The sequence below is a fragment of the Vicugna pacos genome, chromosome 11 (genome assembly GCF_048564905.1).
Source record: "Vicugna pacos chromosome 11, VicPac4, whole genome shotgun sequence".
NCBI lineage: Eukaryota > Metazoa > Chordata > Mammalia > Artiodactyla > Camelidae > Vicugna > Vicugna pacos.
Genome location: NC_132997.1, coordinates 93,458,668 through 93,482,583, shown reverse-complemented (window position 1 = coordinate 93,482,583; position 23,916 = coordinate 93,458,668). Strand labels below are relative to the sequence as shown.

The window sequence follows — 23,916 nt, the reverse complement described above, 5'->3', positions numbered from 1 at the left end:
TTTTGTTATAAATCAAACAAGACCATAAAGGCTCATTAAACAATAGTGCCCAAGAAGAGAAAAACCCACAGTCTGCCACCCGTCTCTGCCTGCAGGGATCAGAGGAGAAAGTCTGTGTTCAAAGATGCTGGCTTTGTGGGCCGTGGGTACACGTATTTATTTGCAAGTGGCAGAACCTGGAGCTTCTCCCAGGGCACCCAGAGCTGGCCTTGCCTTCTCCGAGCCACACACTACCTCCGCCCTGGTGATCTGGAGCGCAGAGTCCAGGTCGGGCTGCTGGAACAGAAGGCCTGCGGGCTTCTCCACCTCGGCGGTCCCGATGCGGGAGTACAAGGCTGTTTTGGAGATGGAGACATCTGTTGGGTGAGCAGCTTCTCTCTGTGAAACGGTTTTTAATTTTTAAAAAAGTTAACATCAATCATATGACAAAAAGTATTGCATTCATCTCTTATGAATGGGTCGGTTGTATGGTTTTGAAACAAAGAACATCAAAAGTATGAGAAAATGCTACGACTAATGAATGGGGAAATGCCGGGTACAATCTATGGAAATCTATCACTTTGCACCTGCACAGGCTGACAAAGGAGCTAATGGCAGAGGCCTCCCCAACTCCCAGCCCTTGGAGTCCAGCACGTCTGAGGCCCGTTTATCACGGCCATTTATCAACCGCAGAGGCAGTTAGGCACAGCGCCTGAGAGCCGAGGTCATCTTCCAGCAGGCTCCACTTCCAAAATAAAAGCCTGGCGGTGAACAATGTTGAATTCTACTCTACAACTGCCTGGTTTTGAATAACCACAGATCTGATCGTTTCTGTGAGACTGTCCACATTTAATTTAGGGGGCTCCATTTGAAAGGACATGATTCATACAGAGCTTAAAGCCTACCATGGTTGTCAACCAACATCACCTTCAACGAGCTGGTTTCTGGATGCGAAAAGGTAAGAGTTACGTTGGAGTTATGGTGTCAATGGGAAAATTGAAAACCGGATCACTGACAGTATCCACGCTTGCTGGTTTGTTGCCAAGACCCTTGACAAACAGTGTGATTCCCTGCCCCGCACAACTGACACTGGTCGGTCACCAGCCCCCTGGGAGGGAGGAGAGGGCTGTCTTACTCTGCCCCCCTTCGCACAAAATGCTCAGACAGTTCCAACACACTTGAAATGCAGCGTTAGGAGCATCGCATCACGAACCAGCGCAGCGGGGTTGTCAGTCTAGTTCTACTGCAGAAGAAACGCCAAACCAATCACGCTCCCAGTCCTATTCATTAACCTCCCGGCCCGTCATGGTTGCCAAGGCAAACCTCCAGCCTGGTTCCTAAGAGTCCAAGTCGATGTGAAGTAACAGTGTTCTCACAGGCAGAGGGCAACTGCTTCTTCCTCGGAAATTTGCGGGAAGAAATGGAGCAATGAACAGAACACCACAGCGTAGAAGAAAGGGAGAGACAGAGATCCGGGGAAAGAAGTGATCTTGTAAATGGAAGCAGATGAGATTAAAGAACCAGCAGTAACTGGGAAGGGGGCACACCCGAAGCTACTTGAGCAGCACCTCTCCCTTCAGTCACAGGAACAGGCACGCTCACCCAACCGCAGCCTCAGAAAGAAGGAACTTGCGACAGCTTGGAAAACGCCGGTGGAAGTTTAATGGATAGGACTGGAGGTTCCCGAGTTAGGACCGGTTAGTTGTACACATGCACGACGAACTAAGTGGGTTAGGTGGTCCCAGAAGGGAGCATCTGCTGTGTGGGTTTCACTGCCCCTGCCTGGCCTTAGGTACCTGGGCTCTCTCTCCAGTGGAGCCGGAATAACTACTGTTGGTCAGAGGGGAACAGACCAGAACCTGGGGACATGCCCACCTGTCAAATGTGATCCCTCGATCTTTCAAGCCTCAGGTCCTAAAGAAGCCTCCTTTACCGGACATTTGAGCAGAACACAGATAAACGGCCCTCAGGGGCAGGCGGGTGGACCTCTCAGAAGAAAGAGGGCCACCAGACCACTGGGCAGGGCCTCTCCCATGTAGGACTGATCTCTGCTGTCTGAAATGTTCTCAAGGTTCTATTTGCCAAATGGGAAACTTCTCAGGAAATAACAGAAAATTATACCTAGACACCAAGACTCAGTATTTATTTTCACGGAGAAAGTTCAATGTCACAAAATTCTGAAGAGGATTAAAAAAAAAAACTATTCCTATCACTTAAGTAAAATAATATATTCTTTGAAAAAAAATTAGAATAAAATTACAAAATGGAAAGAACATTAGATACCATCTAACTCATCCTGGTCCTTCTGATGATGAAACAATTGAGGATCTAAGATTTGGCAAAAAGGTTTCCCAGAATGAGATTCAATCCTGATCCAAAATAAACCAGCTCTCTGAACTGCAAGAGAAAATGAACTAACACTAACTTTATGATACTGAGCAGAAACTAAATACGACCAATACAGGAACCAGTGATCTTTTAAGCTGCCTAAAGTCCTCTGTAAAACAAGGAAGGGGATGAAATATAAACAAAATAATGAACTTTCTAAGTCAATGCAAATGGTTACTCCCAGATACAGTGATTCACTAGCTCCGGTCAGCCTGGCCACCTGGTGTTTTCAATAAAGAAACACGATGACTTCAGAATCCATTTGAATTACTACCCTGGGTATCTGCATGTTAATGAAATTCAAGGTACACACTCGGGTTTTCCCTTACAACAAAGAACTGTTTTTAACTGAAACGAATAGGATTGTCTCTCGCTGACACTTTAAGATCAGACTTAGGTTAAGCTTTGTTTCCCTCCTATAATCTTCCACTTGCTACCTTAGAGGAGCCAGAAACCGCTAATCACAAATTAATCACAAATTAAATCACAAATTAAAATGTGAAATGGCCATGACTCAGACAGCATAGGCCTTTGGGACCAAATTCCAACTTCTCAATCCACTCTCCCAAATCTTGGTCCCTGCGGAGTCTCCTGGGCACTGTCACCCAGGTCAGCCTGCCAACCTCATGCCCAGGGTCCTCCTGGCCTTGCAGTCAGGGGCTGGGGGGTCTTGGCACTCATCCAGGCTCACAGTCCTTCTTGGGGCAACCCCGATGCCAAGCCTCAGAGGAAGCAGCCAGGTCAGGGAACCAAGCAGGATGGCTGTGCCCAGGAACCGGGTGGGAGAGCAGTGGGCGTGCAGGGGTGTGGGGTCCAGGAGTTGAGATCAGGCGAGGAGACCACAGTAAGCTGGGGCCAAGGCCATGGAGCGTGGACATGGCTTGACGCCTGGGGAGTGTCAGAGCCACATGGGGCCAGGTCAGGCAGAGAGCAGCCCCACCAGGTGCCACCCCATCCAAATCTGACAACGGGCGGGTCTCAAGCTCAGGATGGCAAATATGAGGCAAGCCCCTGATGCTCGCCCTTATTCCACTCCCACAGAAGGCACCATCAGCACCAACTCCTTCCCACTGGGCCAAGACATGGCCTGAGTCCTCAACACAGGCTGCGGACGATGACCACCAACTCCTGAAACTGGCAAATAAGCTGAAACCCACCGGCCAGCCCTTGGTCACCTCTTTTCAGACTGTTCTTGTGGCTTTCAGGCATCCTGGGGTCAAATGTCAGGGAGTGGGTGGTTTCTGGACACAACATAAGAGGAGCCTCTGATGTCAGGCCACCCACCGACCACACAGGCTGCCCCAGACCTACTCCTCCCACTGATGCTGAAACAACTGGGCGTCTGCCTTAATAGGCTGGGAACCTGGAGCACTCAGACACGGAGGATGAACACCCTTTCCCTCCCAGGGGAGCCTTTTCTCGGACTTCCTCTGGTCCTGAAGCTTCCACTTGTGTGATCCTTGTTACTAAGTTACTCAGACACATCCCTCATTCTTTATATAAGGTCCCCCTCACCCAGCAAAGCCAACGGCTTTAGCCACCACAACCAGGATTTGTTACACACACAAATTAAATCAATCCCTGCTCCCTGCAGCCCTTGGAAAGCCAGACAGACGGGCCGCTTAGGTTCCAGCCATCCTGGTTTAGTGGTTAATTCAGAGCTATGTACCACACAGCCAGAGACCTGGTCAGACCTACCCCCAGGAGGACACAGCCGCGTTCAGTTCTGCCAGAAGCATGTGGAGGGAAAGCAGTAAGGAGTCTGACACCCCAGGCCCCGCGGGGTTTCCCTCATTTCTAACATCTTCTGGCTAAAGAGGGAGGAAACCGCACTGCAGCCCCCAAAGGTTGCCTCCGCTGGCCCTCAGTCGACACGGAAATAAAACCAAAGCTGCTCGAAGGGGCGACCAGAAATCACCCCCATCATATTTCATGATGCTTTTCATCCCTCAGTATGAGTTGTTCTTCTTTTTTTTTTTTTTTCATTCCAAGTGATTTCATTTGGTGTTAGCAACAGTTTAAGATCGTGCTGCCAAAAAGAGCGGCCACGTCACCTGCACCTGAAATATACGGGCAGGAAAAAAGAGCGAATTGGATACACAGCTGCTGTTTTCTTTCTGTACATCAGCGGTTTCCAAAGCACTGAGGGGCAATCAAGCATCTCACAGACAAGAAACCCACAGGAACCTAATCGGGTTCAGGTAAACGGATCACCCTAGGGCTGGCGGGCTACAGGGGCCAGCATCTGCCTTCCATGGGCCAAGGTCACTAGATAATATACTTCTCATAAGAGCCGTACAAGTTCCCATGGCAGAGAAGAATGTTCCTCACACTTCATGACGCTTCCACCCCTGTGGAATCTTTCTTTCAGCACGCCCCTCCGGAATACATAAGGAGGGAGCAGGGGCTGCCTCTCTGAACCACACTTAGCAGATTCACCTGACAGTATTTTCTAAATCAAAACCAGGACACATGGTCTGAGAATAGGCTGTAACTGACGGGACGTCGACTACTGGCCCGCTCTGACGCGAGCTCGGAGGAAGAAGGCAGGGAAGCAGGGGGTCCCCAACACTTTATACTCCATCTGAACTACTTAGAACATGCTCGATTCTGCCCCAAACTTCTGGGTAGGAATAAACCATATTTTACAGAGGCCAAATTTCAAGCAATTCATTCTGTGTTTCAGCCACAACCCAAGGATATCAGGAAATAAATCTAACGGGGAAAAATTCCTCACTGCTTACTGCTTTCTAAAAATCTCATTTTCATGGAAATTAAACTCAAGTTGATGGGTTGGCCACAAGAGCAGGGACATCAGTAACCTGTGTTTACGTTCGAGTCCCTGTCCTGGGCCCCACTCCCAGCCTGGACGCTCACAGGGTGACCACCTTCTCCACTGAGAGGTGTCTCTGGAAGGGGACCTCCGTTTGGCTCCAGGAAAACCACATGTGGGGGGCCCTCGGGGCAGAAGCAGTAGATGAAATCCCGATCCTGTACCAAGGACGAGAGGTGGGAGGAAACACCGGTCCCTCCGCCAAGTGAGCTGTTATTTGAGACAGACAGACAATGGGCTCCCAGTTGGAAATTCAAGTGATATTTTCTGGAAGGCCAGTCAATCACGGTCAGGCCTTGGGCTGGCTCCAACACTCTGCTTCCCCATCTGTAAAATGGGACCTAGACGTGCCAACTGAGGAGAGATGCTGGGAGCATCTCACCAGGTATCAGAGGCAAAGTGAAGGTCAGCCACCAGCAGTTTCATTTACCCCACACCTACTGTGTGCCAGGCACGTCACACACAGTCCTCACAGCCATCTGCAAAGTCACCACTATTAGCCTTATATCACAGATGGAAAAACCAAGGCTCAGAGAAGCTCATCCACTGGTTCAAGGTCACAGGGCACACTGGGGACCAGTCCTGGGTCACTGGGCTGCCAGCTCGGGGCTGGGGAGGGAATGCGGCAGCTCCTCAGAGGTCAGGTGCACCTGCCAGCCCTGGGGGTGGCCTGAACCTCCCTGGACCACGTGCCGTGTTGCACATCATCAGCAACTCATTCAAACTGTTAAGGAAAATTTCTCCAAACTGGGAAGCCAGGCAAAACAACTTCTGCAAGTCCTGTCACGGTCACACTCTACTCTACAGAAGGACTGGCAAACTTCAGAGCGTGGGCCAAATGGCCTGCTGCCCTCCTCTGCAAAAAGGGTTTTACTGGAGCACAGAACACCCCTCATCCACTTACTGTCCACTGCTGCTTTGTCTGAGCCACGGGGCCACAGCTGAGTAGCTGTTACAGGGATCAGACAGATGCCCACAAAGTCTAAAATATTGACCCTCTTCTTTTCCAGAAAAGGACTGCTTCTCTGTCATCCTTTTGACCCTGGCCTAAGGGTCATCGCACATCTCAGGAAGGTCTTGTTTCCACCTGTTTACTACTGACTAGGGTCCAGGCTCACTGCAACTAGACATTAACTTGTAGAAAACAGCAAGGTCGCAAATTATTTTTAACCCATAGAGAAGCAAATGATTTCTGTATGTAGAAATAAAGAACCTCAAAGGTTATGACTTATCTGTCCTGTTTAACTAGTATTAACCAGTTTATACCTAACTTTGTAATCTTATTCTAGCTTCCTTACCCCACTGACCCATCTGTTTCTTGTTATTTTCCTCCATTCAACCAGTCTGACCATCCTGCCGGTGTCTACATTATGGAGTGAAGCAGGTTTTAGACATGTGCTCAGTGCGTACTGATGCCCTAGTTATGCGTTCAGCTTTTTGAAAAACCAGACATTGTCAGACACCTGCTTGGCCATGGTTAGCAAGGAAGCTTCTGGACCACACAACATTCTCAAGAGGCAGCACACGGCAGCGGCAAACCGGTACCTTGGTGTCCTGGTGGCTACGGGAAGCCAGGGTAATCTGCCTGGCCAGCTTCAGGGCTTCTATCCGCATGATGGCAAACTCTAGCTCCTCCTGCCGGAGGGGTGGCGAATGAGCAAACCGCAGGGGAAATGCATCGAGACAGGACGGAAATGCTCTCCACACCCAAGAAACGAATGTGCCACGTGAATGTGTCATGACAGGTACTTGGGAAAACACACGCTCTGGCTTTTTTTTTTTCACAATGAACACCTCAGCAGAGCATGAAATAAGTGTTTAATTTCCTTTTTCTTTTTTTTTTTTTAATCACACTTTGGAATGTCTGTCGGGAAGTATTACGCAGTCAAATATGAAATGATTTTTAAAATTGGATCAAAAGTTTTAGTGTACTCTTTCCTCGGATTTCTCTCCTTTCGTTCATTTAATGTAAAGTTGGCCAACACTTTCCACGAGTGGATTTGCATTTCTCAAATAATTATTAACAATCGCTCTAGGTTTGCTCTGAACGTCCCAGTCTAGAGGATGTCAAATTAAGCTGTCAAATTTAAAGCACAGAGTATACTGATAATTGTTTTGGTTCCAGAGGCAAGACCTGCATCCAGATGTTATCTCCGTGGGAGTCTGAGATAGCCTTGTATATATTAACAGCTTGGCTCGGTGGTGATCTAATACCCTTGGTTCCATGAATAAATCACAGAAACGGCTTTTGGGGGCTATCAAAACTTCTGAAAAATGAGTGTGTGGGCCCAATTTCCAAATGGAAATACAAATGGTTTGTTTCATAGATAATGACACAATTTATATCATTTTGGCGTCTTGGGCAAAGCATACCACATCCATCGGTCTTGGAGGGGAAGCTGTTCCATTTGGAACATTCTCGGCAGCCCTTCATTAAATCCTGCCTCATTGCATTTGGAGTTCAGAGGTTCATTCTCTACTGAGGTTTTGACAAACTCCCAAAAGGTCACACGTGGGCTACAAACCTGAAGTTTCTGGGCAAATACTGGGGGGTTCTTTTCTGCTAAGTCGGGTTCCAGATAGTCAAGCGCACCACAGAGAGAGGCTGGATGAGCCAGCCTGCTGAGGAGGGCGTCAGCCGAGGCCAAGGAGCCCTCAGGAGCTGTCTGAAGGCCGGCGGAGGAGGACACAGAAGAGAAATAGAGGAGAGCAGAGTGACATCGGTTCCAAGCAAGGACCACACAGCTATGTGCTGGACATTTCTGCCTTAAGGCTAAAGAGAGTATCTGTCAGGTGCCAACACTTTCCTTTTCATCTGGACTAACTCCCATGTGCTGACAATGGGCATCTTGGGATGGGCAGGCCCGACCCCCTCCCCAGAAGCACAGCCTTGGGTGCCCTCCCCACCTGCACCCCACCCTCACTCCGTAACCAGTGGCTGGGAGGAAAGTTACCCTTTACCTATTGACTTGAAAATCTCAGTGGGAGGGAGACAAGTTAGGTGATGGGGTTTCCAAACATAACATAACTCATCAAGAAAATACCTTCCAGTGTACGGTTTTGGTAAAGGTCATTTTCTAAAGAACTAGAAAGATGATTTCAAACGCAAATGTTTCCTGGTAGATCAGAAAGACTTCAAAACCACTGTAGAAGTTGAACTGTGCGTGAGTCCTTCACACTACCGGTGTGAGATGGTCTGGGTCCTGTCCAGACTCCCTTTTCGCTATTACAGTTCCAGTGTCCAACTGCCAGACACACAGCAGGTGCCCAGTGAGTACTTGATGTATGAGATAAATGAACATCTACTAATTTGGAACAACGAAGTAACATGCTAAATCAATGACCTCAAACCTCTTAAGGACTGTTGGGAGAGAGGTAAAAAAAAATAAAATAAAATTCAACTAGAAGGATGGTCCATTTTAGATGTGTGGGGGTTGGGGGGTGAGGCCTCCAGCTCAGGTCTATTTGCTCCGCAAGGCCCCACAGGGCTTGGGAGGGAAGAGGTATAAGTCCACTGAGGCCTAGGAGAACTGACTGTTCTCAAGGAGAGTGGCCCCTGCTCTGCCACTCTCTGCACTCCGCCGCAGAGGATGGAGAAGCCGGGTACAGGCTGATGACGGTGCCAGAAGTGGGAAATAAACCACCCTGGAGGCTAGTAAAGCACTTGGGAGAGAAAGGCAAAACCACGCTGGGAGAACAGAGAGGCTTTCTCTCATCCTTGTGGGGTGGGGCGTCCTGGGCTGGCTTGTGGCGGGGACAGGGTGGGGCCCCATGCCAGGCACCAGGCGAGGGTTGCTCTGAAGGACTGGCCTTTGTGGTGATGGGACCCGGCTGGCCCAGCCTTACCCGCAGTGATCTTGGGCCCCTCTCACCCCACTTACAATTTCAATCACTTCTGACGCGGTGCCCAAGGCCATGGCCTCCAGCTCTTTCTGGGATGGTTTCTCTGGCACCTGCAAGTGTGGCTCCTGGTTGGGGGCCAGCCCTCGTGCAACGGGGTGCTGGATCTTGGCCCCGGCATTCACGAGGGCTTCAGTCTCCTCGAAACTTGACCTGAGGGAAGCAAAGGGCATCTTTATAGAGTCTGCGTTGGAAATCCCACTTAAATTAGCCAGGATGCCCCAACTAGCATACCAAGGGATCCTGGACTTCCAGGGTTATATCCCCAGAGGAAAATGGGCAGGACTTAGGGGGGGCACGGGGTCTGTGGGCTAGACTGAGGGTGGTCCAGCCCCCACCAAGGGCCTGCTGACAAGGGACGGCCAGAAGCACAGATGCCACAGGCTAAGACACGAGCCGGGCAGTTAGGCAGGTGCAGTCCCTCGCTTGCGCACCCAGGGGGAGTGACTGGTCCTGAAATTCAGCTTCCTCCTCTGTAACCCAGAGACAACACAGCTCTGTGAAGGTCCAGCGGGATGCTGCCTGCACCGAAAGCACCAGGCACAGTGTCCCTCACGAGGCACCGCTCCTGCCTTCTAGTACATCATCACTGCTGTCATAACATCACCATCCACATTCTCACCACCTCGCACAGATTCCAGAGTGTGTGGGAAGCCAAAGCAAGAGCTTTCACTCCCACTCAGTGAGGGGGCAGGGAGGAGAGGACGGCAAGCTCCCAATCTTAGCGCGATACCCCACCCTCACCCAGCCCAGCACCACGCGGCTCAGACCAGCACTCTCACAGCTGCTTAGACTCACATCCATGTGAATAACAAACGTTTATCAGGCACTGCATTTATCTCAGACCCTGTGACAAGTGCTTTCCTTACAGCATCTCAGTTTTATCCTCCCAGTGGCTTTCTGGATCGGTACCCCATCCCCATCGCATCTGGGGGGAAGACTGAGAGCTTCAATTCATCTTCATAAATCCCTACAGGATCAATTTCATTATCACTCTCTCTTTACACATAAGGAAACTGCAGCCCAGGAGGGACAAGTTAGCTTACACCTGATCACACAACCAGGAGGGAGTGGGAACGGGATTCAGGCTCTGAACGCCTTGGTGTGCTGCCCACCACGGGACAAACTACAACGTAAAGCCACGCGTGCTTTGGGAGACAACAGAAGGGGCTCACACATTCATTTGTTAAGGGATCTCACTTTAGTCCAAAGGGCAGCCAGTGACAAACCAGCTGCATCTGTGTCCGTGTGGACTGAGAGAGATGGAAACGTGGGCTGCCTGAGTGCGCAAATTAGGGTCAGGATAACAGTGCAGGTGCTCAGAGGCCTGGGGACCTCGGCCCTGGTGGGTAGCTCTCTCATCATGGATGTCCTACCCTGAACACGGTGTTGGGGACTCTGACATCCGGACGGGCGGAGACTTGACTGGGCTCTCCTGAGAAGTGTCGAACATAAGGTACAAAGCCTGCTTCTTGGGGGCGTCGTCGTCCTGCTGCAAGGATGAAAGTCACACGTCAGTCAGCTCGGCTATGGTGGCCTGAACACGCTAGAGACGAAACCAGAGCGCCCTTCGATGGGGACAGGTAACTCGTCAGGGAAAAGCCTTCACTGCTCTCTGCCACCCAGAAGAGAGGAGACAGCGGGGCTGGCTAGGAGAGGAGAGAGGAGGGGAGGACAGGAGGGAAGAGAAAGTGGAGGGAGACTGTGCGACTGTGTGCAGTTGGGAATGTTTCCAGGGGAGAAGGCTCATGATGGCATTGGTGTTTACTGGCCATCTTCTCTGGATGGACAACCATGCTGGGCACTGAGGGTAAACGGGGTCGGCAAGGCCCCCATCCAGGCGCTGCGTACAGTCAAATGGGCGAGCGTGGTGGAACAGTGTGATGGGCACCACCATCAAGGTTTGTGGATTCAAAGCAAATTGTAGTTTAGCAGCAGTAACCCCATATCTACAAATGATGCAAAGAAAGGTAAAGATCCAAGCAACGTGTCAGGGTTGCTCAGTGTCGCACAAGCCCTCCTGGGCATCTCTGTGCCTCTGAGGGCATCGCTGGACATCAGCACAGAGCAAGAGGTCATGTTCAGGACCAAATGCCCCAGCGGGTACACATACCAAGCCGGGGAAGACAGCTGCTCATCATAACAACTCAAAATGAAAAAGGGGTGGGGGAAAGACACTGCCCAAAGAGACGATCCTCAGTTACATAAAGCAGTTAATTTGAAGAAAGCAAGTAATGGCATACCTTAAATTACAACCAAACCACTCCCTCCACCTTTTTAAAAGAAATCTCTGACTAGTTCTTTCTCAGTCTAAGGAAGCAATTCTGTAGAAATTACAGAATTGCATCCCATCATTTTCTCCCTGAAAATGCCATATAAGGTGGGTTGAGACAAACCTCAAACGCTCTCTCCACCCCTTCCCAGTTCCAGTTCACCACACTGACAAAGCAGGGTGGGAAAGCAAGTCCCCTGCTGGCTAGAGGCAGAAGAACTTACAGGTAAGGAGGAACCAATTTTCTCCATATATTCGATTTCATAGGAGTTTCTGTAATCCAACTCTAGAAAAGAAACAAAAGGAGAGGTGAGTGCCAGAAGGAAAAAAAAATAAAAGATCTGGGCTGGGCATGGTGGGGCCTGGAACAAGGCTTTAAGTTTTTTGGGAAAACGTCCACTGACTGAGATTTCTTATATGGTCAAAAGGGGAGGGTCGACTCAGCTATTTTCAGACAACTGGTAAACCTCTTACCATAAAGGGGCTTCTGCCATTTAAAAGTCTGAGAGTTTTCCAAGGGAATTAAATGTCATGACCAAGCATAGGCTGGACTGGGGACAGATCTGAGCATTTTGCACCAAGTTTTCAGATCAGAGGGTGTGTACACTTTGGGTGTTGGTTTTCCTGGTAAGTCTTATGTGCAATACTTGGAACCTTCCCCAGTCCTGAGTCGTCAGAAGCTAGGGAAGAACAGTGTTGTTATAAGAGAAGCTTTACAAATCGCCAGGAACATTGCCCCAAATTCTGCCAGTACCAACAGGCCCAAGCCAAATTTTCAGATGCAAAGACAATTAAAGTCCAATTCGGTGGAGAAATGACCCGTTTCAAATTGACTGGAGACTCTAGGCTGCAAAGAAAACTCCAGACACTCTCACTGGAGACTAGAAACCCCACTGCTTTCCTAAGGGGCCCTGGGCAGTTCCGGGTAGAGACCTGGCTCTGCCTCTTCACTGAACTCCCTGCCTGGTGAATGGATTCCGAGCACCTGCTATGTGCCTCAGACCGTGCTGGGCACAGCGGACACCCTAGTGAACAAGACAGAGCAAGTCCTAATCTGCAGCTACAAGACGACTCTCAACCACTCGAAAAGAAAACCAAGAGGTGACACATGACCTGCTCAGAGAGCAGCTGTATAAGTGTCACTGGTAATCCCTAAAGCTGAATGCCTCAATTTTTTTATATTTAAAAAATATATATATATATATATATAAATAGCAGTTCTGGCTTAAAGTCCCTCGTTCCTACAGATTCATAACCATATACATACTCAACTGAAGGAATCACTTTGAAAAAAATGATCCTTTTAATATGAGCTTTAAAATGAGATTTTTTTTCCCTCAAAGGGTTTCTCAAAACCTGCAAGTGTGTGTGACTGCAGCCACATGAACTCCAGCACTCAGACCCGTGGACGACTTTTCAGGAGTCTCTGAATCTCTGGGAGGAAGCAAATGCATCTTTCTGGCAGACGTGACCTGCTCACGGGAATGGAGACGGTTTTGCGGGTTAATGGCCAGAAAAGACCTCACGCGCCCTGAAGGCCCTGACTTGTGTGTCACTTGGAAAGAACAGAGACTAGAGCCGAACCACGTGCTGGGTGGAAGCTCAGCGTGTCCGCAACGGTCATGTGAACCTGAACCTGATCCCAGGTCTGCCTCAACTGAAGACCCAGAAGCATTCATTCATTAGGACTTACTATCTTGCAAAGGCAGGGAACAGTGGAGGGCAAGGTGACTTCTAGGGCCTCTTCCAGATCTGTCACTTTCCAAGTGTAGGATGCCAGGACTATCATTTCATTGTTTTACTAAAGACTAAGTTGAGAAGGTAATAGTGAATCAGCTGCTTACTCCTCCAAGGTTTCACTACCACTGCCAAGGCATGATCTAACCCTCACTTATCTAACAGCAACCCCTACTTCCACCCCGACATGCCCCATGGTGGCACGGAGCACCCAGGATGCACCGAATAAGCCAGGGGCCACCGTGGAGGTTTTCCAGGACCCGTGGCCCAGGTCAGTGCCGGTTCTGGCTACCAGCTTGCCTCAGTGACGTGTCCCGCCTGGAACCTGAGCTCGTTTCCTGGCAGCTGATCTGGGTGAGTTTCAGGTCACTGAGCTCACTTGTCTGCCTTCTTTCCTACCTGCCAAGAGGGTTTCAGATATTCTGAAAAAACATCTTAACTGAGTCTGGTTTTCAAAATCTCACTCATCTGCCTTAAATTCTAAGCTTCAGAGGGTAGGACTGGGGTGAGGAGCCATGTCCAACTTTAGCCCCATTTTTATACCACGCCACATGCAGCTGGCAGGCCAGCAAGGGTAGCACCAGTTACACCAAGCAGCACAGCATCTTTACATCAGCCGGAGGCTGCTTGCTAAAGCACGTGCTGCTCCGAGCTGAAGAGGCCCCAAGTTATTTTTAATGCGCCCTGTCATTTCTGAGCGCTGCTTTTGGTAATTATTTCACACCCGGGCAATGCACCATGAGAGGGCTGGACTGCTGTCTGCATCTGACTCTCATTGCCAGAGCTCTGGTAGAGGACTGAAAGGAGCCCGGGGCAGAAGCCAGAAGGATGCGATTGAGTCCAGATCATCATTCCCAGGATCAGGGAAGCCAACTCACCAACTCCTCCAGGCCTGTTGACTTCACTATAAAGTGGAGCTCAAAATTACATACATCTTGCAGGAGAAAATGAAATGATGTCAGACAAAAAGGCCCACTGCCGGTTATGCAAAGGTAAGGGAATGTGACCAGGTCTTATTGCTTACTGCTAATATTTCTGAAACATTTAACGTAAGTGATGAGAGGAAAAGAGCCTTTTGGAAGGGGACAAGGACACCGCTCCAACTTCCTTGCATGGCCCTTCTGTGCTATGACAGCAAAGGTGCCCACCGTCAAAGGACAGGTTATGCTCCTGAGAAGGACACGTTCCCTGGATGCAGGAAGGAGTGGCTGATGTAACTGCAGGTTAAGGGAAAGGGGGAAACTGGGTGAGTAGCCAAGGGCCATCCAGACCAGTGAATCTAAATCAACTACTCCCTCAGGGTCTCAGATCAGAGCTAAGAGGGAGGTCTGGGAGACTCTGTTGTCCAGTGGCTCCTAAACTTTTCATCCCTGGGGACCACATGGACTAGGTTTTCTCCTATGGCCCCATGTTTCAAAAGGCTAGTCCAGAAGAGGGCATTTGCTTAGCAAGCACTTGAAAAAAAATGTTGCCAATCTGAGGATTTAATCAGTGGGAGACGATCAGCGTCACCACAGCAAGTTGATGTAATTACGGCCACCAAACACGCAGTTTTAATCAGCTGAGCATCTATCTAAACTGGGTCCATTCGGCTTTTTCAAAATATTAAGATGCTCTGAATTTCTTGTGGATCCGGAAGCACCAGTCATTTCAACAACACACTCATTCTACCCTTGAGGAAAGGAAGCCTGTACGATGCTCACGTAAAGAGCATAGTGGGAAAGAAGCCCCTTCGCATCCGGCAGACCTGGTCCTACACGGATTAGCCCCACAACACTCAGCCAGTCTTAACAGCTCAAAGCCTCTCACCCCTCGATCTTACGCGGGGACGTGCAGAAATCCACTCTCCAGAGCTGGGAGGATGCAGTGAAATCAGGTACGTAAAAGGCCCGGCAGGGCTCAGAGTGGGGGCTCCACCAATGACAAGTGCCTCCATGTCATCATTACTTAGAGAATTCATACCGCAATGAGTACGTGTTCAAGAGGCAATTATTATTTCTAACCCAACATTTCACTATCCTGTGATTTGTGACTTCAGTGTAAGGAAGCCTAAATCATGGCTGTAGCCGCAGCCAGGTTCTTTCTGGGGAGCAGCACTTTGGCACCCCCAGATGCGTGTCTGGTGTGGTCGGACGTGACCTCATTAACAGGAAGGGTGATCGGAGAACAGGGCTCTGCATCCAGTTTCTATAGCCCCAAGGGACATAAGCCTTACGGCTGAGAAGGTGCAAAGCTCGGGGGAGCTCAGGACTGGGAGTTAGAGGCCGCTGTGCCGGCGTTCAGCAGGGGCCTGAGGGCCAGGGTACAGCTGCTTTCAAGCCTCAGGCTGGTTCAAAACACAACCTGAGTTCAGAGCACACTGGGAGGCGGCAGCCGATGGCTCGGTTACCTGGCTTAGAAGTTTCTTTTCTGGCCTTTTGCTCCCTAGGGGCAGTGGTCTCCAAGGCAGGGTGGGGGTCCAGCTGGCCACCAGGTTGCTTACCCTCCGTGGGTGAATTGAATTTGGTCTCGTTTACGAAGGTGGACAGGTCTGAGGGCTGTGGGTAGTCCTGTTTGTCAGCCTCCAGATCCACCGTCATGCACGTCCACTTCTGGCTGGTGACCGCCAGCTTCTCCTCATCGGTTGCGTGGACCACCGCAGAGATCACCGGTGGCGTTTCCGGGGTAGCCGCGGGGGTGGGGTCCTACCAGGAGAACAGAAGCAATCTCTTCTCTCATCCAGTCTCTGTGCCCACCCACGGGTCTGGGCCCCACCAACCAGGGTGGGTCCCTGTCCAATTCCCCTGCTCAAAACTGTCCCAAGGAAACAAATTCTTTCCTCTATGAATTTCTTTTTCTGATGGCTTGTTTCAGGGGGTAAGGACCGTGGGTTTCCAAAAAATCAGGATTTTGTGTCTTGGAGGCATTCCTGCTATTCATTTTGAGAAAAATAAGGAAACTTTAACTACTGTCACTTTTTTACGAAGGCAGCTGTGGTCTTATGCCCACACAGTGCTTTAGGGCCTGTATGTACATCAGTATTATCATATCGCCTGACAACCCTCACGCCTGTTCTGGGAGGTGGACAAAGGCGGTCTCATCTCCCTTTCTACAGAGAGTGTGCAGCCAAGCAGGGCACGGTGGGAGCCCAGAAAAGTTACAGCAGAGGTGGCACTGGACTCAAGACCCTCTCCTGGGGCTGGCCCCTCTCAAGCCTTGCCCTGGCCAGCGCTTTGCTGGCTTGAATGAGCAGGTTGGGAGGCTGGTTTGTTTTATGACCTTGGCTGGCCTGGCATACACACTGGAGGAGACCCTTCCTCGGTCTGTAAACAGGGCAGAAGAAATGGCATCTATCTGGTAGAGTAACTGGTAAGAGAGAGACAAGGACTCGTCTGAAGAGCCCAAGCCCCACTTCTGTAGGGGATGGGGCTCCTTTGTCTCCCCACGGTGACTCTGGTTACCTAACCCAGTGCTCTGGACACATACTCAGATCTTTCTCACTGTATGTTCACTTATCTCAGCAGACTTCCTCAACTTCCTTATATATTCATTATAAGTTCTCAGTAGATTAACTGGCCAGGATGGACCAGCACGACACCCATCGAATCCAACTAACATTTTTCCTGAACATCTTCCTACTCCTGGGACATACTCTGAAGTTTCCTCAAGGGAAGGGATCAAAACAATGTCTTGCAAACACCGAGGGATCCGTCACTCAGGAGGCAAGAAGAGGGTACTGGAAACATGGCTTTGATGAGCAGAAAAGCAAGCTCTCTTGACTCGTGGGTTATAGAAAAGACATCAGCCTTAACTCCCCAGGTAACCAGTAAAATCATAAATATCAAGGGAACATTATACCTGAGAAGGTGGGTCAGAGAGAGGAGACCGCTTTGGCGACTTTTTCACCCTAAATGTGTCACTGGAAACAAAATGAAAATGTAAACAGAAGAGACAGAGGCACCGAACATTCCAGAGCCAACGGAGGCCCAGAGTATCTGACCCAGCCCACCCCCCAGCCTACGCCACTCCATTCTGACTTTTTAATAGATACGATTGCTGCCCCTGAGGGAACAACTCATCAGGCAGGAAATCTTGTAAGAGATGCCATTTTGGAGAGCTGACCCAGAAAATGAAGCTAAATTTACCCAGATGTTCTTATTTTAAAAAGCAAATTCTGGTGAGCAGATTAGTATACCTGGATTCACCCAGGAATGTCTGCACCACCTAAGGTGGGGGAGGGGATCTGAGTTCACGACACCAATTAACAGGATCCAATTTACGGAAGATCAATACAGTGCAGCACTTAGACAACTAAAGGGGCCGTGCAGAAACAGGAAGGAAAGTTCTGGGCCTTCAGGGACAACCGGCAGATACCTTCCTACTTGCAGGAACTGAGCTTAAGGGATTCCCACACCTCTGAACTTCTGGGTGGGAGTCTGACTAAAGGCAGGGCCAGGGCTGAGATCATTTTTTTTTTTTAATTTTGGTAGAATACACATAAAGTAAAATTTACCACTTTAAACACTTTTAAGTGTACAGTTCAGTAAAGTACATTCATGTTGTGCAACCAATCTCCAGAAATCTTTTTTGGGGATGGAATGATCTTTTAAACGTCTTCTCCTAACCAAGGTCAAGGACTCTTTTCTCCCTTTCTTTCTCCTTCATATAAATAACTGGGGGTGGAGGTGGGGGAGGAGAGGGGAGGATGCAGGCAAAGGAAACATCAGCTCAGACTCCTGAAGGAGTCAGAAGGAAGGGACTTTTCGTCCAGATGGTTCCATTAAGTCTGCTGGGTGGTCAGGGGGTCATTTCCACAATCAGAATGGCAGCTCCTCCACCTGCAGACCAGCCTCTGCCCCCTGGTCTCAGGCCCCTCTGTGGTATAGTGCTGCCCCCCGGCAAGCAAAGGCTTGTGCAGTGGGAGGGGGTTCCCCTCACCTTAGACCCCTCTCCCCTCCCCTGCTCTAAGCGTTGACTGGTTGGACAGAGCAATTTGGCACCAAGTTCCTCCTTGTGTTCTCTCGAATAAAACACTCCAACAATGGCATTCAGTCAGGAAAGAAGTACTATAAATGGTTCTTTACAGCATTTATGGCATTTGCCATACGAACAGTGCAATCGCAGCTTGAAGCATATATTTATTCATGCATATAAATACACAACTGTGTGTTTTATAGTTGCTGAATGGCTCTAACATACTAAAGAAATCCCTTGGGCAGAAGAGAGCCTGAGAGACTCAACCCTATCCTGGGGCTGCTGGACGTCTGGGACCAGATCAGCTTCCCTTGGAAGGATGGAGAGGCAGAGAAGATACCAGTTCTTGGGCCCCTGGGAGCAGCCCACAAGATCTCTCCTGGCCAGGGAGGCAAAGCAGTAGACCTCGAGGTGGTCTACTGTTTGGAGCAGGGTGGCCCACAGACGGCATGCTGGTACCCAGACCAGCCCTGCTGACCCAGAGGGGCCTGGCGATGGCTCTCACGGCCATGTGCTCCACTTTGAGCAGACCCTGCATTCCAGGGGGCTCCCATACGTCTCAATTTGAAACAGTCCAAACGTCTCTGCTTGTGTAGCAAGAACAAGCAAAAGCAGTTGTGGCCCGTGGTTGGACTAGACGGTTATTTTAATGTGAAGCCACAATTCTTTGAGAGCAATCGTCCACTAGCCCAATTCACAATGAAAGAATGAAATGAGATTTTTAAAAAAAATGTATGGGTTTCAGATGAAGACATTCAATATGTAAAGGGGGAAAAAAGTTCCACTTCTGACAAGCAGGCAGATGTTGGATAATCACGTTTTCACGGCCAAGCAGTCTCACTTATGCTAATCACGATGAAGCAGACAAATGACCTGTGCGGCTGGGAAGCCCCATGCCCCATCATTCCCAGGCCCGCCACAGAAATATGTAAGCAGCAGTCACAGAAAGGAAATAAAAAGCGCTCAGAAGCAAAAACAAAGGCAGAAAAAAGCACATTTGGCGTAAGAGGCAGATTCCATTAAATTTACTTACAACAGAGAACATACAGACATCACATCTTCAACCATCCTAAGACAAGAAGACAAAGAAAAAGAGAGACAGACAGAAGGAACTGACAAAAAAGGTAAATCTGCGGACAACTGGTTATTAACGGGTTAGGGATACAAGCGCCATCCACTGTAGGTTCTGCTTGGGAGTGTGGGCAACATCCCAACTTTCTGGAGAGGGCCTTCCTCTCTGGGTTCCAATTACCCCATAAACTGTTGGTGTTCAAAGAGCTTTGTCACCCAAGTGTAGGATCCCAAGTCACCTGCACTAGAGATGAGACCTGGAGACGGGTTGGCTTCCCCGACCTCGGTTAGCGCTGGTGATAGAACAGGACAGAACCAAGCTATCCATCGGGAAGGAGGAGGTAGTGGATACAAGTTGGCTCTCTTTCCAAAAATGAGAGAAATGGCTTTGTGATTTGGGCATTTCAGACTTCTCCTGTTGGAGGCTTAACATCAAGCTTTCAACAGATTCTATGGGATCTTTATGAAGGGCCTGATTAAGAAAAGTCCACATTTTTGGCCAGGACTGCCTCCTACCCACCACCGGACAGAAGCAGGGTAATCCAAGGCCAAAGCCTGCTTGGGGACCCTCTTCTCAGGAAGCCTTGGGTTCTTCTCAAATATTAAATACTTGGGGGAGCCCAGAATGAGAGGTAAACAGGTCACCCTGTCTCGATTCATGCCAGGTAGGCTGGGAGAGGCCAACAGCCATGGCGGAGTTGCTGCCAGAAGCCCGGTCACCTGGGCCTTGTTAAATGACTGATGAGACTTCACGTGAGAGGAAGGAGAAAGGCTCCAGGCACCAAAGCACACCACGGCTGGACCAAAATCCTGGGAACGGACCTGCAGCCATCCAAGTTGGAGCTGGGTCTTGGGATGAATGCCAAGGCCCAGACACGTAGTATTAGAGGGCAATCTACTTGGCGAGTGTTTGGAGAGCAGACCCGGTTATTAATGGCCTCCTGGGGATTGTGGGGACTATCTCTCCCTTTCAGGTTCCACTGATCTTCTCTGGACCTACAGTGCCCGAGGACTCTTGTCTATGAAGACAACTAGCCAGAGGGATGGAGACAAATGGGGGTGTTTCTTACAAGTTGGCTGGGATGCAGGGAGGGGCCCAGGCCAGACCTGTCACTCATGGGCCTCCGGAACCTACTCTGTTTGCCTCCTGGGGTTGGGGTGATGTCTCATTAATGGGCAGAAACAAATACTATCAATCTGAACAATATTTTAAAGGGCAGATCTCTTAGTTCTGAGGCCACTTCGAAAGCAAATCAGCGTGCTAAAAAGCAAAAGCTAAGTCACCAACACAGAGGCTAAGCAGGTCTTCCCTGGGCTGTTCCCTTTCTATGGGTTCCCCCACACTCTCCTGAAGTTGAAGGTCAGGTCTTCAGTTAGAAGTCAAGCTTTAGACCACTGACTCACGAAGGCAAAAGGTCAAGGACTTTAGACCCAAAGGGACATGTGGATGGGAAGTGCCACCGATGGGTACAGAAAGAAATGACAACAGGTATCCTGCAGCAAACATGGTGGCCCTATCGCAAAAGGGGGAGGGGTTAGGGCAGCCCAGCCTCACCCAGGCACGTGAGCAAGGATCCCAGCCAATGCGCAGCCCCGCCTCCAAGCTTGCCACCTGCACCCCTGAACTTACGTCTTGAGGGGCGTCTTCTTCTTCTTGGCGGGCTTGTTCAGCCCATCCCCGTCCACTCCATTGGCTTCGATGGCACTGGCTGGGATCTCAAAGGAGGCTGGGGATTTAGAAGGTGAGCTGGGGGTCTTAGAGCACGTCTTAAAGGGGTCAGTGGACTCATCACAGGCGTCTGGGTCAAAGTTGTATGATTGTTGGGGCAGTTTGGGAGACTCCTGCATTTTTGAGGTGGAAGAAAAAGGGTTAAAATTGGGGTCATCCCACTTGTCAATATCAAAGGTGTAGGTACCTTTAGCAATAGGGATGTCATTGGGTTCAGCGGGGGAGCTGGTAGGCGAGGCAGGAGCGTTGTCGAGTTTTTCGGGTGTTTTTTTCATCTTTGGCCTCCGTAGGGGCATTTTGGCAACCGGCTTTTTGCCTATCTTTTTGGTGGGAGGGGTGTTTTCCTGCTGGGTGTCCCAACTACCCTTGTCCTCAGAATAGTCAAACTCTAGCCTCACTGAGAGGCCTTTGGCTGGGGAGTCCTCCTGCCCCCCGCTATCTGACGGGGTCCCCTCCACTGCCTCCGGGACCGTGGCAGGAGGCAGTATCTTCCTTCCAACGGGGGGTGAGTTCTGCACTCTGCCACCCCCAGGAGCTGGGGGGACGGCCCCTTCTGCACCCTCTGAGTCCAGAGGGCAGGCAGCCTTGGGCAGAGCAGCAGGTTCGAAGGGCGCCTCCTCCAATAAGGCTGGTCCGGAACCTTCCGTCTTGGCTGATTCCACTTTTGTCTCTGGTATTCGATGCTCCTCACCGGGGACAGGACTCTCGTCGGCTGGCTCCTGCGGTGTCTCTTTCACTGGGGGGGTTTCTGGGGGTTTCTTAGTGGTCTGTTTCTTTTTTAAGGAAGGTGGCCTCGGTTTCTTAGTTCGCTTAAGGGTGCTGGACGCACTGCTCGAACCCGTGCTGTACGCCTCTGGGGCCGGGGCCGTGGCCTCGGTGTTGCCTGAGCAAGAAGCACCATCAAAGTCACTGGCTTGCAGGCTGAGCGACCGGGATAACGTGGACTTCGAGATGGGGACAGAGTCCGTGGACTTCCTCCGCGAGTTCACCTTGCAGTCCTGGTTCTTAGAGTCTGAGCAGCGCGGCTCCAAGGTCTGAAAGTTATCCACCAGCTCGATGTTGTCAAAGTCCAAGTTGTAAGTCCCGCTGCTGGCTATCGGCTTGTCTTCATCGAAGACGGCGGAGAGGGAGTGTGACGGAGGACGGAAAGGACTTCCTTCCACAGAGCTGCTACGGGGGCCATCGGGGACGCAGACTGTCTCAGAACCGCATCCTGAGGAAATGGAGACAAAGCAGTCACTGAGGGACACGGGACACTTCGGAGAGTCTCTCATCCCGTGCCAGACGATCACCCTCTATCACCCCAGCCAACCTGCCCACCACGCTGCTTGGGTACAAACCCTGCTCTCACCCATTAGGTCCACCCCTGTGTACGCTTACCCTCAGCTCCCTCATCTGTCAAATGGGAGCAATAAGGGCTGTTTAAGGAAGAGCTCAAAACATATTTACCAAACGCCCAGTCAAGACCAGGCATCGTTCTGGGAGCTGGAGATTCAACAATGAACAAAGCAGACAAAATCCTTGCCCTCTTGGAAGTTACATTCTTCAGGGAGAAGACAGCCAAGAAGCAATAAACAAGTAAAACAAACAGACTGTCCGATGGTGGTAAGTGCTGTGGAGAAAAATAAAGCCAGGGGAGGAGTGTTGCAATTTTAAAGCAAGGTAGCTGGGCAAAGTCCTCCAAGGAGAAGACATTTAAGCCAAGATCGGAAATGAGGTAAACGCATGAAATGGGGATATTTGGGGAGAAATATCCTAGGCAAAGGGAATAGCAAGTGCAAAGGCCCTGGGGTAGATGCACGCCTGGTGTGTTGCAGAAGTATCAGAGGCCAGTGTGGCTAACACCAGGGTGAAGAGCAGGAGAGGAAGACACAGAAGAAATGTAAGGAAAGCATAATGAGCCTTCAATAACTATTAGCTGCTATCATCCTCTAGCCTGCTCTTGACTACTCAGAGCCTTTATGTGGCAGCCCCCAGGCAAGTGCAGCAGGACTGAGCTGCCACCCATCCTGACTCTAGGCATCCCCTGTAATCTCTCCCTCCAACCCTGCCTGTCACGCTTCTCTCATTCCCTCTCATCTATTCTCCCTCCATCTTTTGCAGCTTCCTCTCGGTTTCTTCACCCGCTTCACCACTGCCAGCCAAGGAGGCAGCTCCTTATTTTAAAACACACTGCAGATACTCCAAATGCCAGCAAAGAGATACTCCATCATCTCATGACCCCACTGCTCCATGGAGATGCATCCAGCCTGGTCTTGGCTTGGCTACTCTGGGATCTGCCTGCACCAGGTGGCGCCTTGCACGCATTTCTGGGTTCACAGCTGTCCTGAGCCATCAAGATGCCAGAAAACGATTGGCCAGAGAACCAAAAACATGTCACTAGACAAAGGAGGGTGAATGTTGCAAAGTGGTTGGTAGAAGAAGGAATTAAAGAGCTGGCACATATATGACTTGGCGCAGCGTTCCCGAAGTGTGTTTCACTGACAAGAGTTAAACTCCGCAGTACCCACCCTAACCCCTGCCGGTAGAGTGGCCAGATGAAATATAAGGTGTTCAGTTAAATTTGAGTTTGGATAAATGAATATGTTTTTGAGTATAAATATGTCCCATGTTCCAATCATTCATTGTTTATCTGAGATTCTAATTTAGGTGGGTGCCCTGTATTTTTGTTTGCTAAATCTGGCAGCCCTCTCTCTCATTCCAACAAACAAACAAGGTTTGGGAAATGCTCACTGAGACCCGAACTGCCCTCTTACTGTAGATTTTCTCAGAGCAATTGATGCTCACTCCTGCAAACCCCGAGGTGGGGAGCACTCTGTGCTTACCAAGCTTTGCTCACAAGCTAATCTTTCCCTTGGAGCACTTGGCAGAGAGCCCCAGCAGATGAAGCGCTGCCCAGGAGATGACAACACGAGGAAATGTCCAGCCTCCTGAGTTCAGGAACTGGTCTGATTTTTCCTTGTTTTCCCCGGTCTTATCACACTTCCTCTTGCAGGCTCAATAATGCCTCTGGAATTGAGAGCACCTTCTGGAAGCTATGTCTACGCGCCAGCC

At 50.0% G+C, this 23,916-nt stretch overlaps 1 protein-coding gene across 14 annotated transcripts in view; it reads right to left on the bottom strand.

Annotated features, from left to right (window-relative positions):
- TACC2 (transforming acidic coiled-coil containing protein 2) overlaps positions 1–23,916 on the bottom strand; it is a 196,058-nt gene that overhangs the window by 13,794 nt on the left and 158,348 nt on the right. For 7 of the 14 annotated variants that reach the window (XM_072972028.1, XM_072972029.1, XM_072972039.1 and 4 more), the window contains 8 exons: positions 20,764–22,075; positions 19,096–19,131; positions 16,947–17,007; positions 15,499–15,793; positions 11,597–11,658; positions 10,477–10,592; positions 9,082–9,253; positions 235–378 (listed from right to left, as the gene is read on the bottom strand). In XM_072972028.1, coding sequence (XP_072828129.1) covers positions 235–378; positions 9,082–9,253; positions 10,477–10,592; positions 11,597–11,658; positions 15,499–15,793; positions 16,947–17,007; positions 19,096–19,131; positions 20,764–22,075 — 2,198 coding nt within the window. Of the gene's footprint in view, positions 1–234; positions 379–6,745; positions 6,836–7,725; positions 7,867–9,081; positions 9,254–10,476; positions 10,593–11,596; positions 11,659–15,498; positions 15,794–16,946; positions 17,008–19,095; positions 19,132–20,763; positions 22,076–23,916 lie in introns of all 14 variants that reach the window. The other 7 variants (XM_072972035.1, XM_072972037.1, XM_072972040.1 and 4 more) reach the window with 6 other exon arrangements.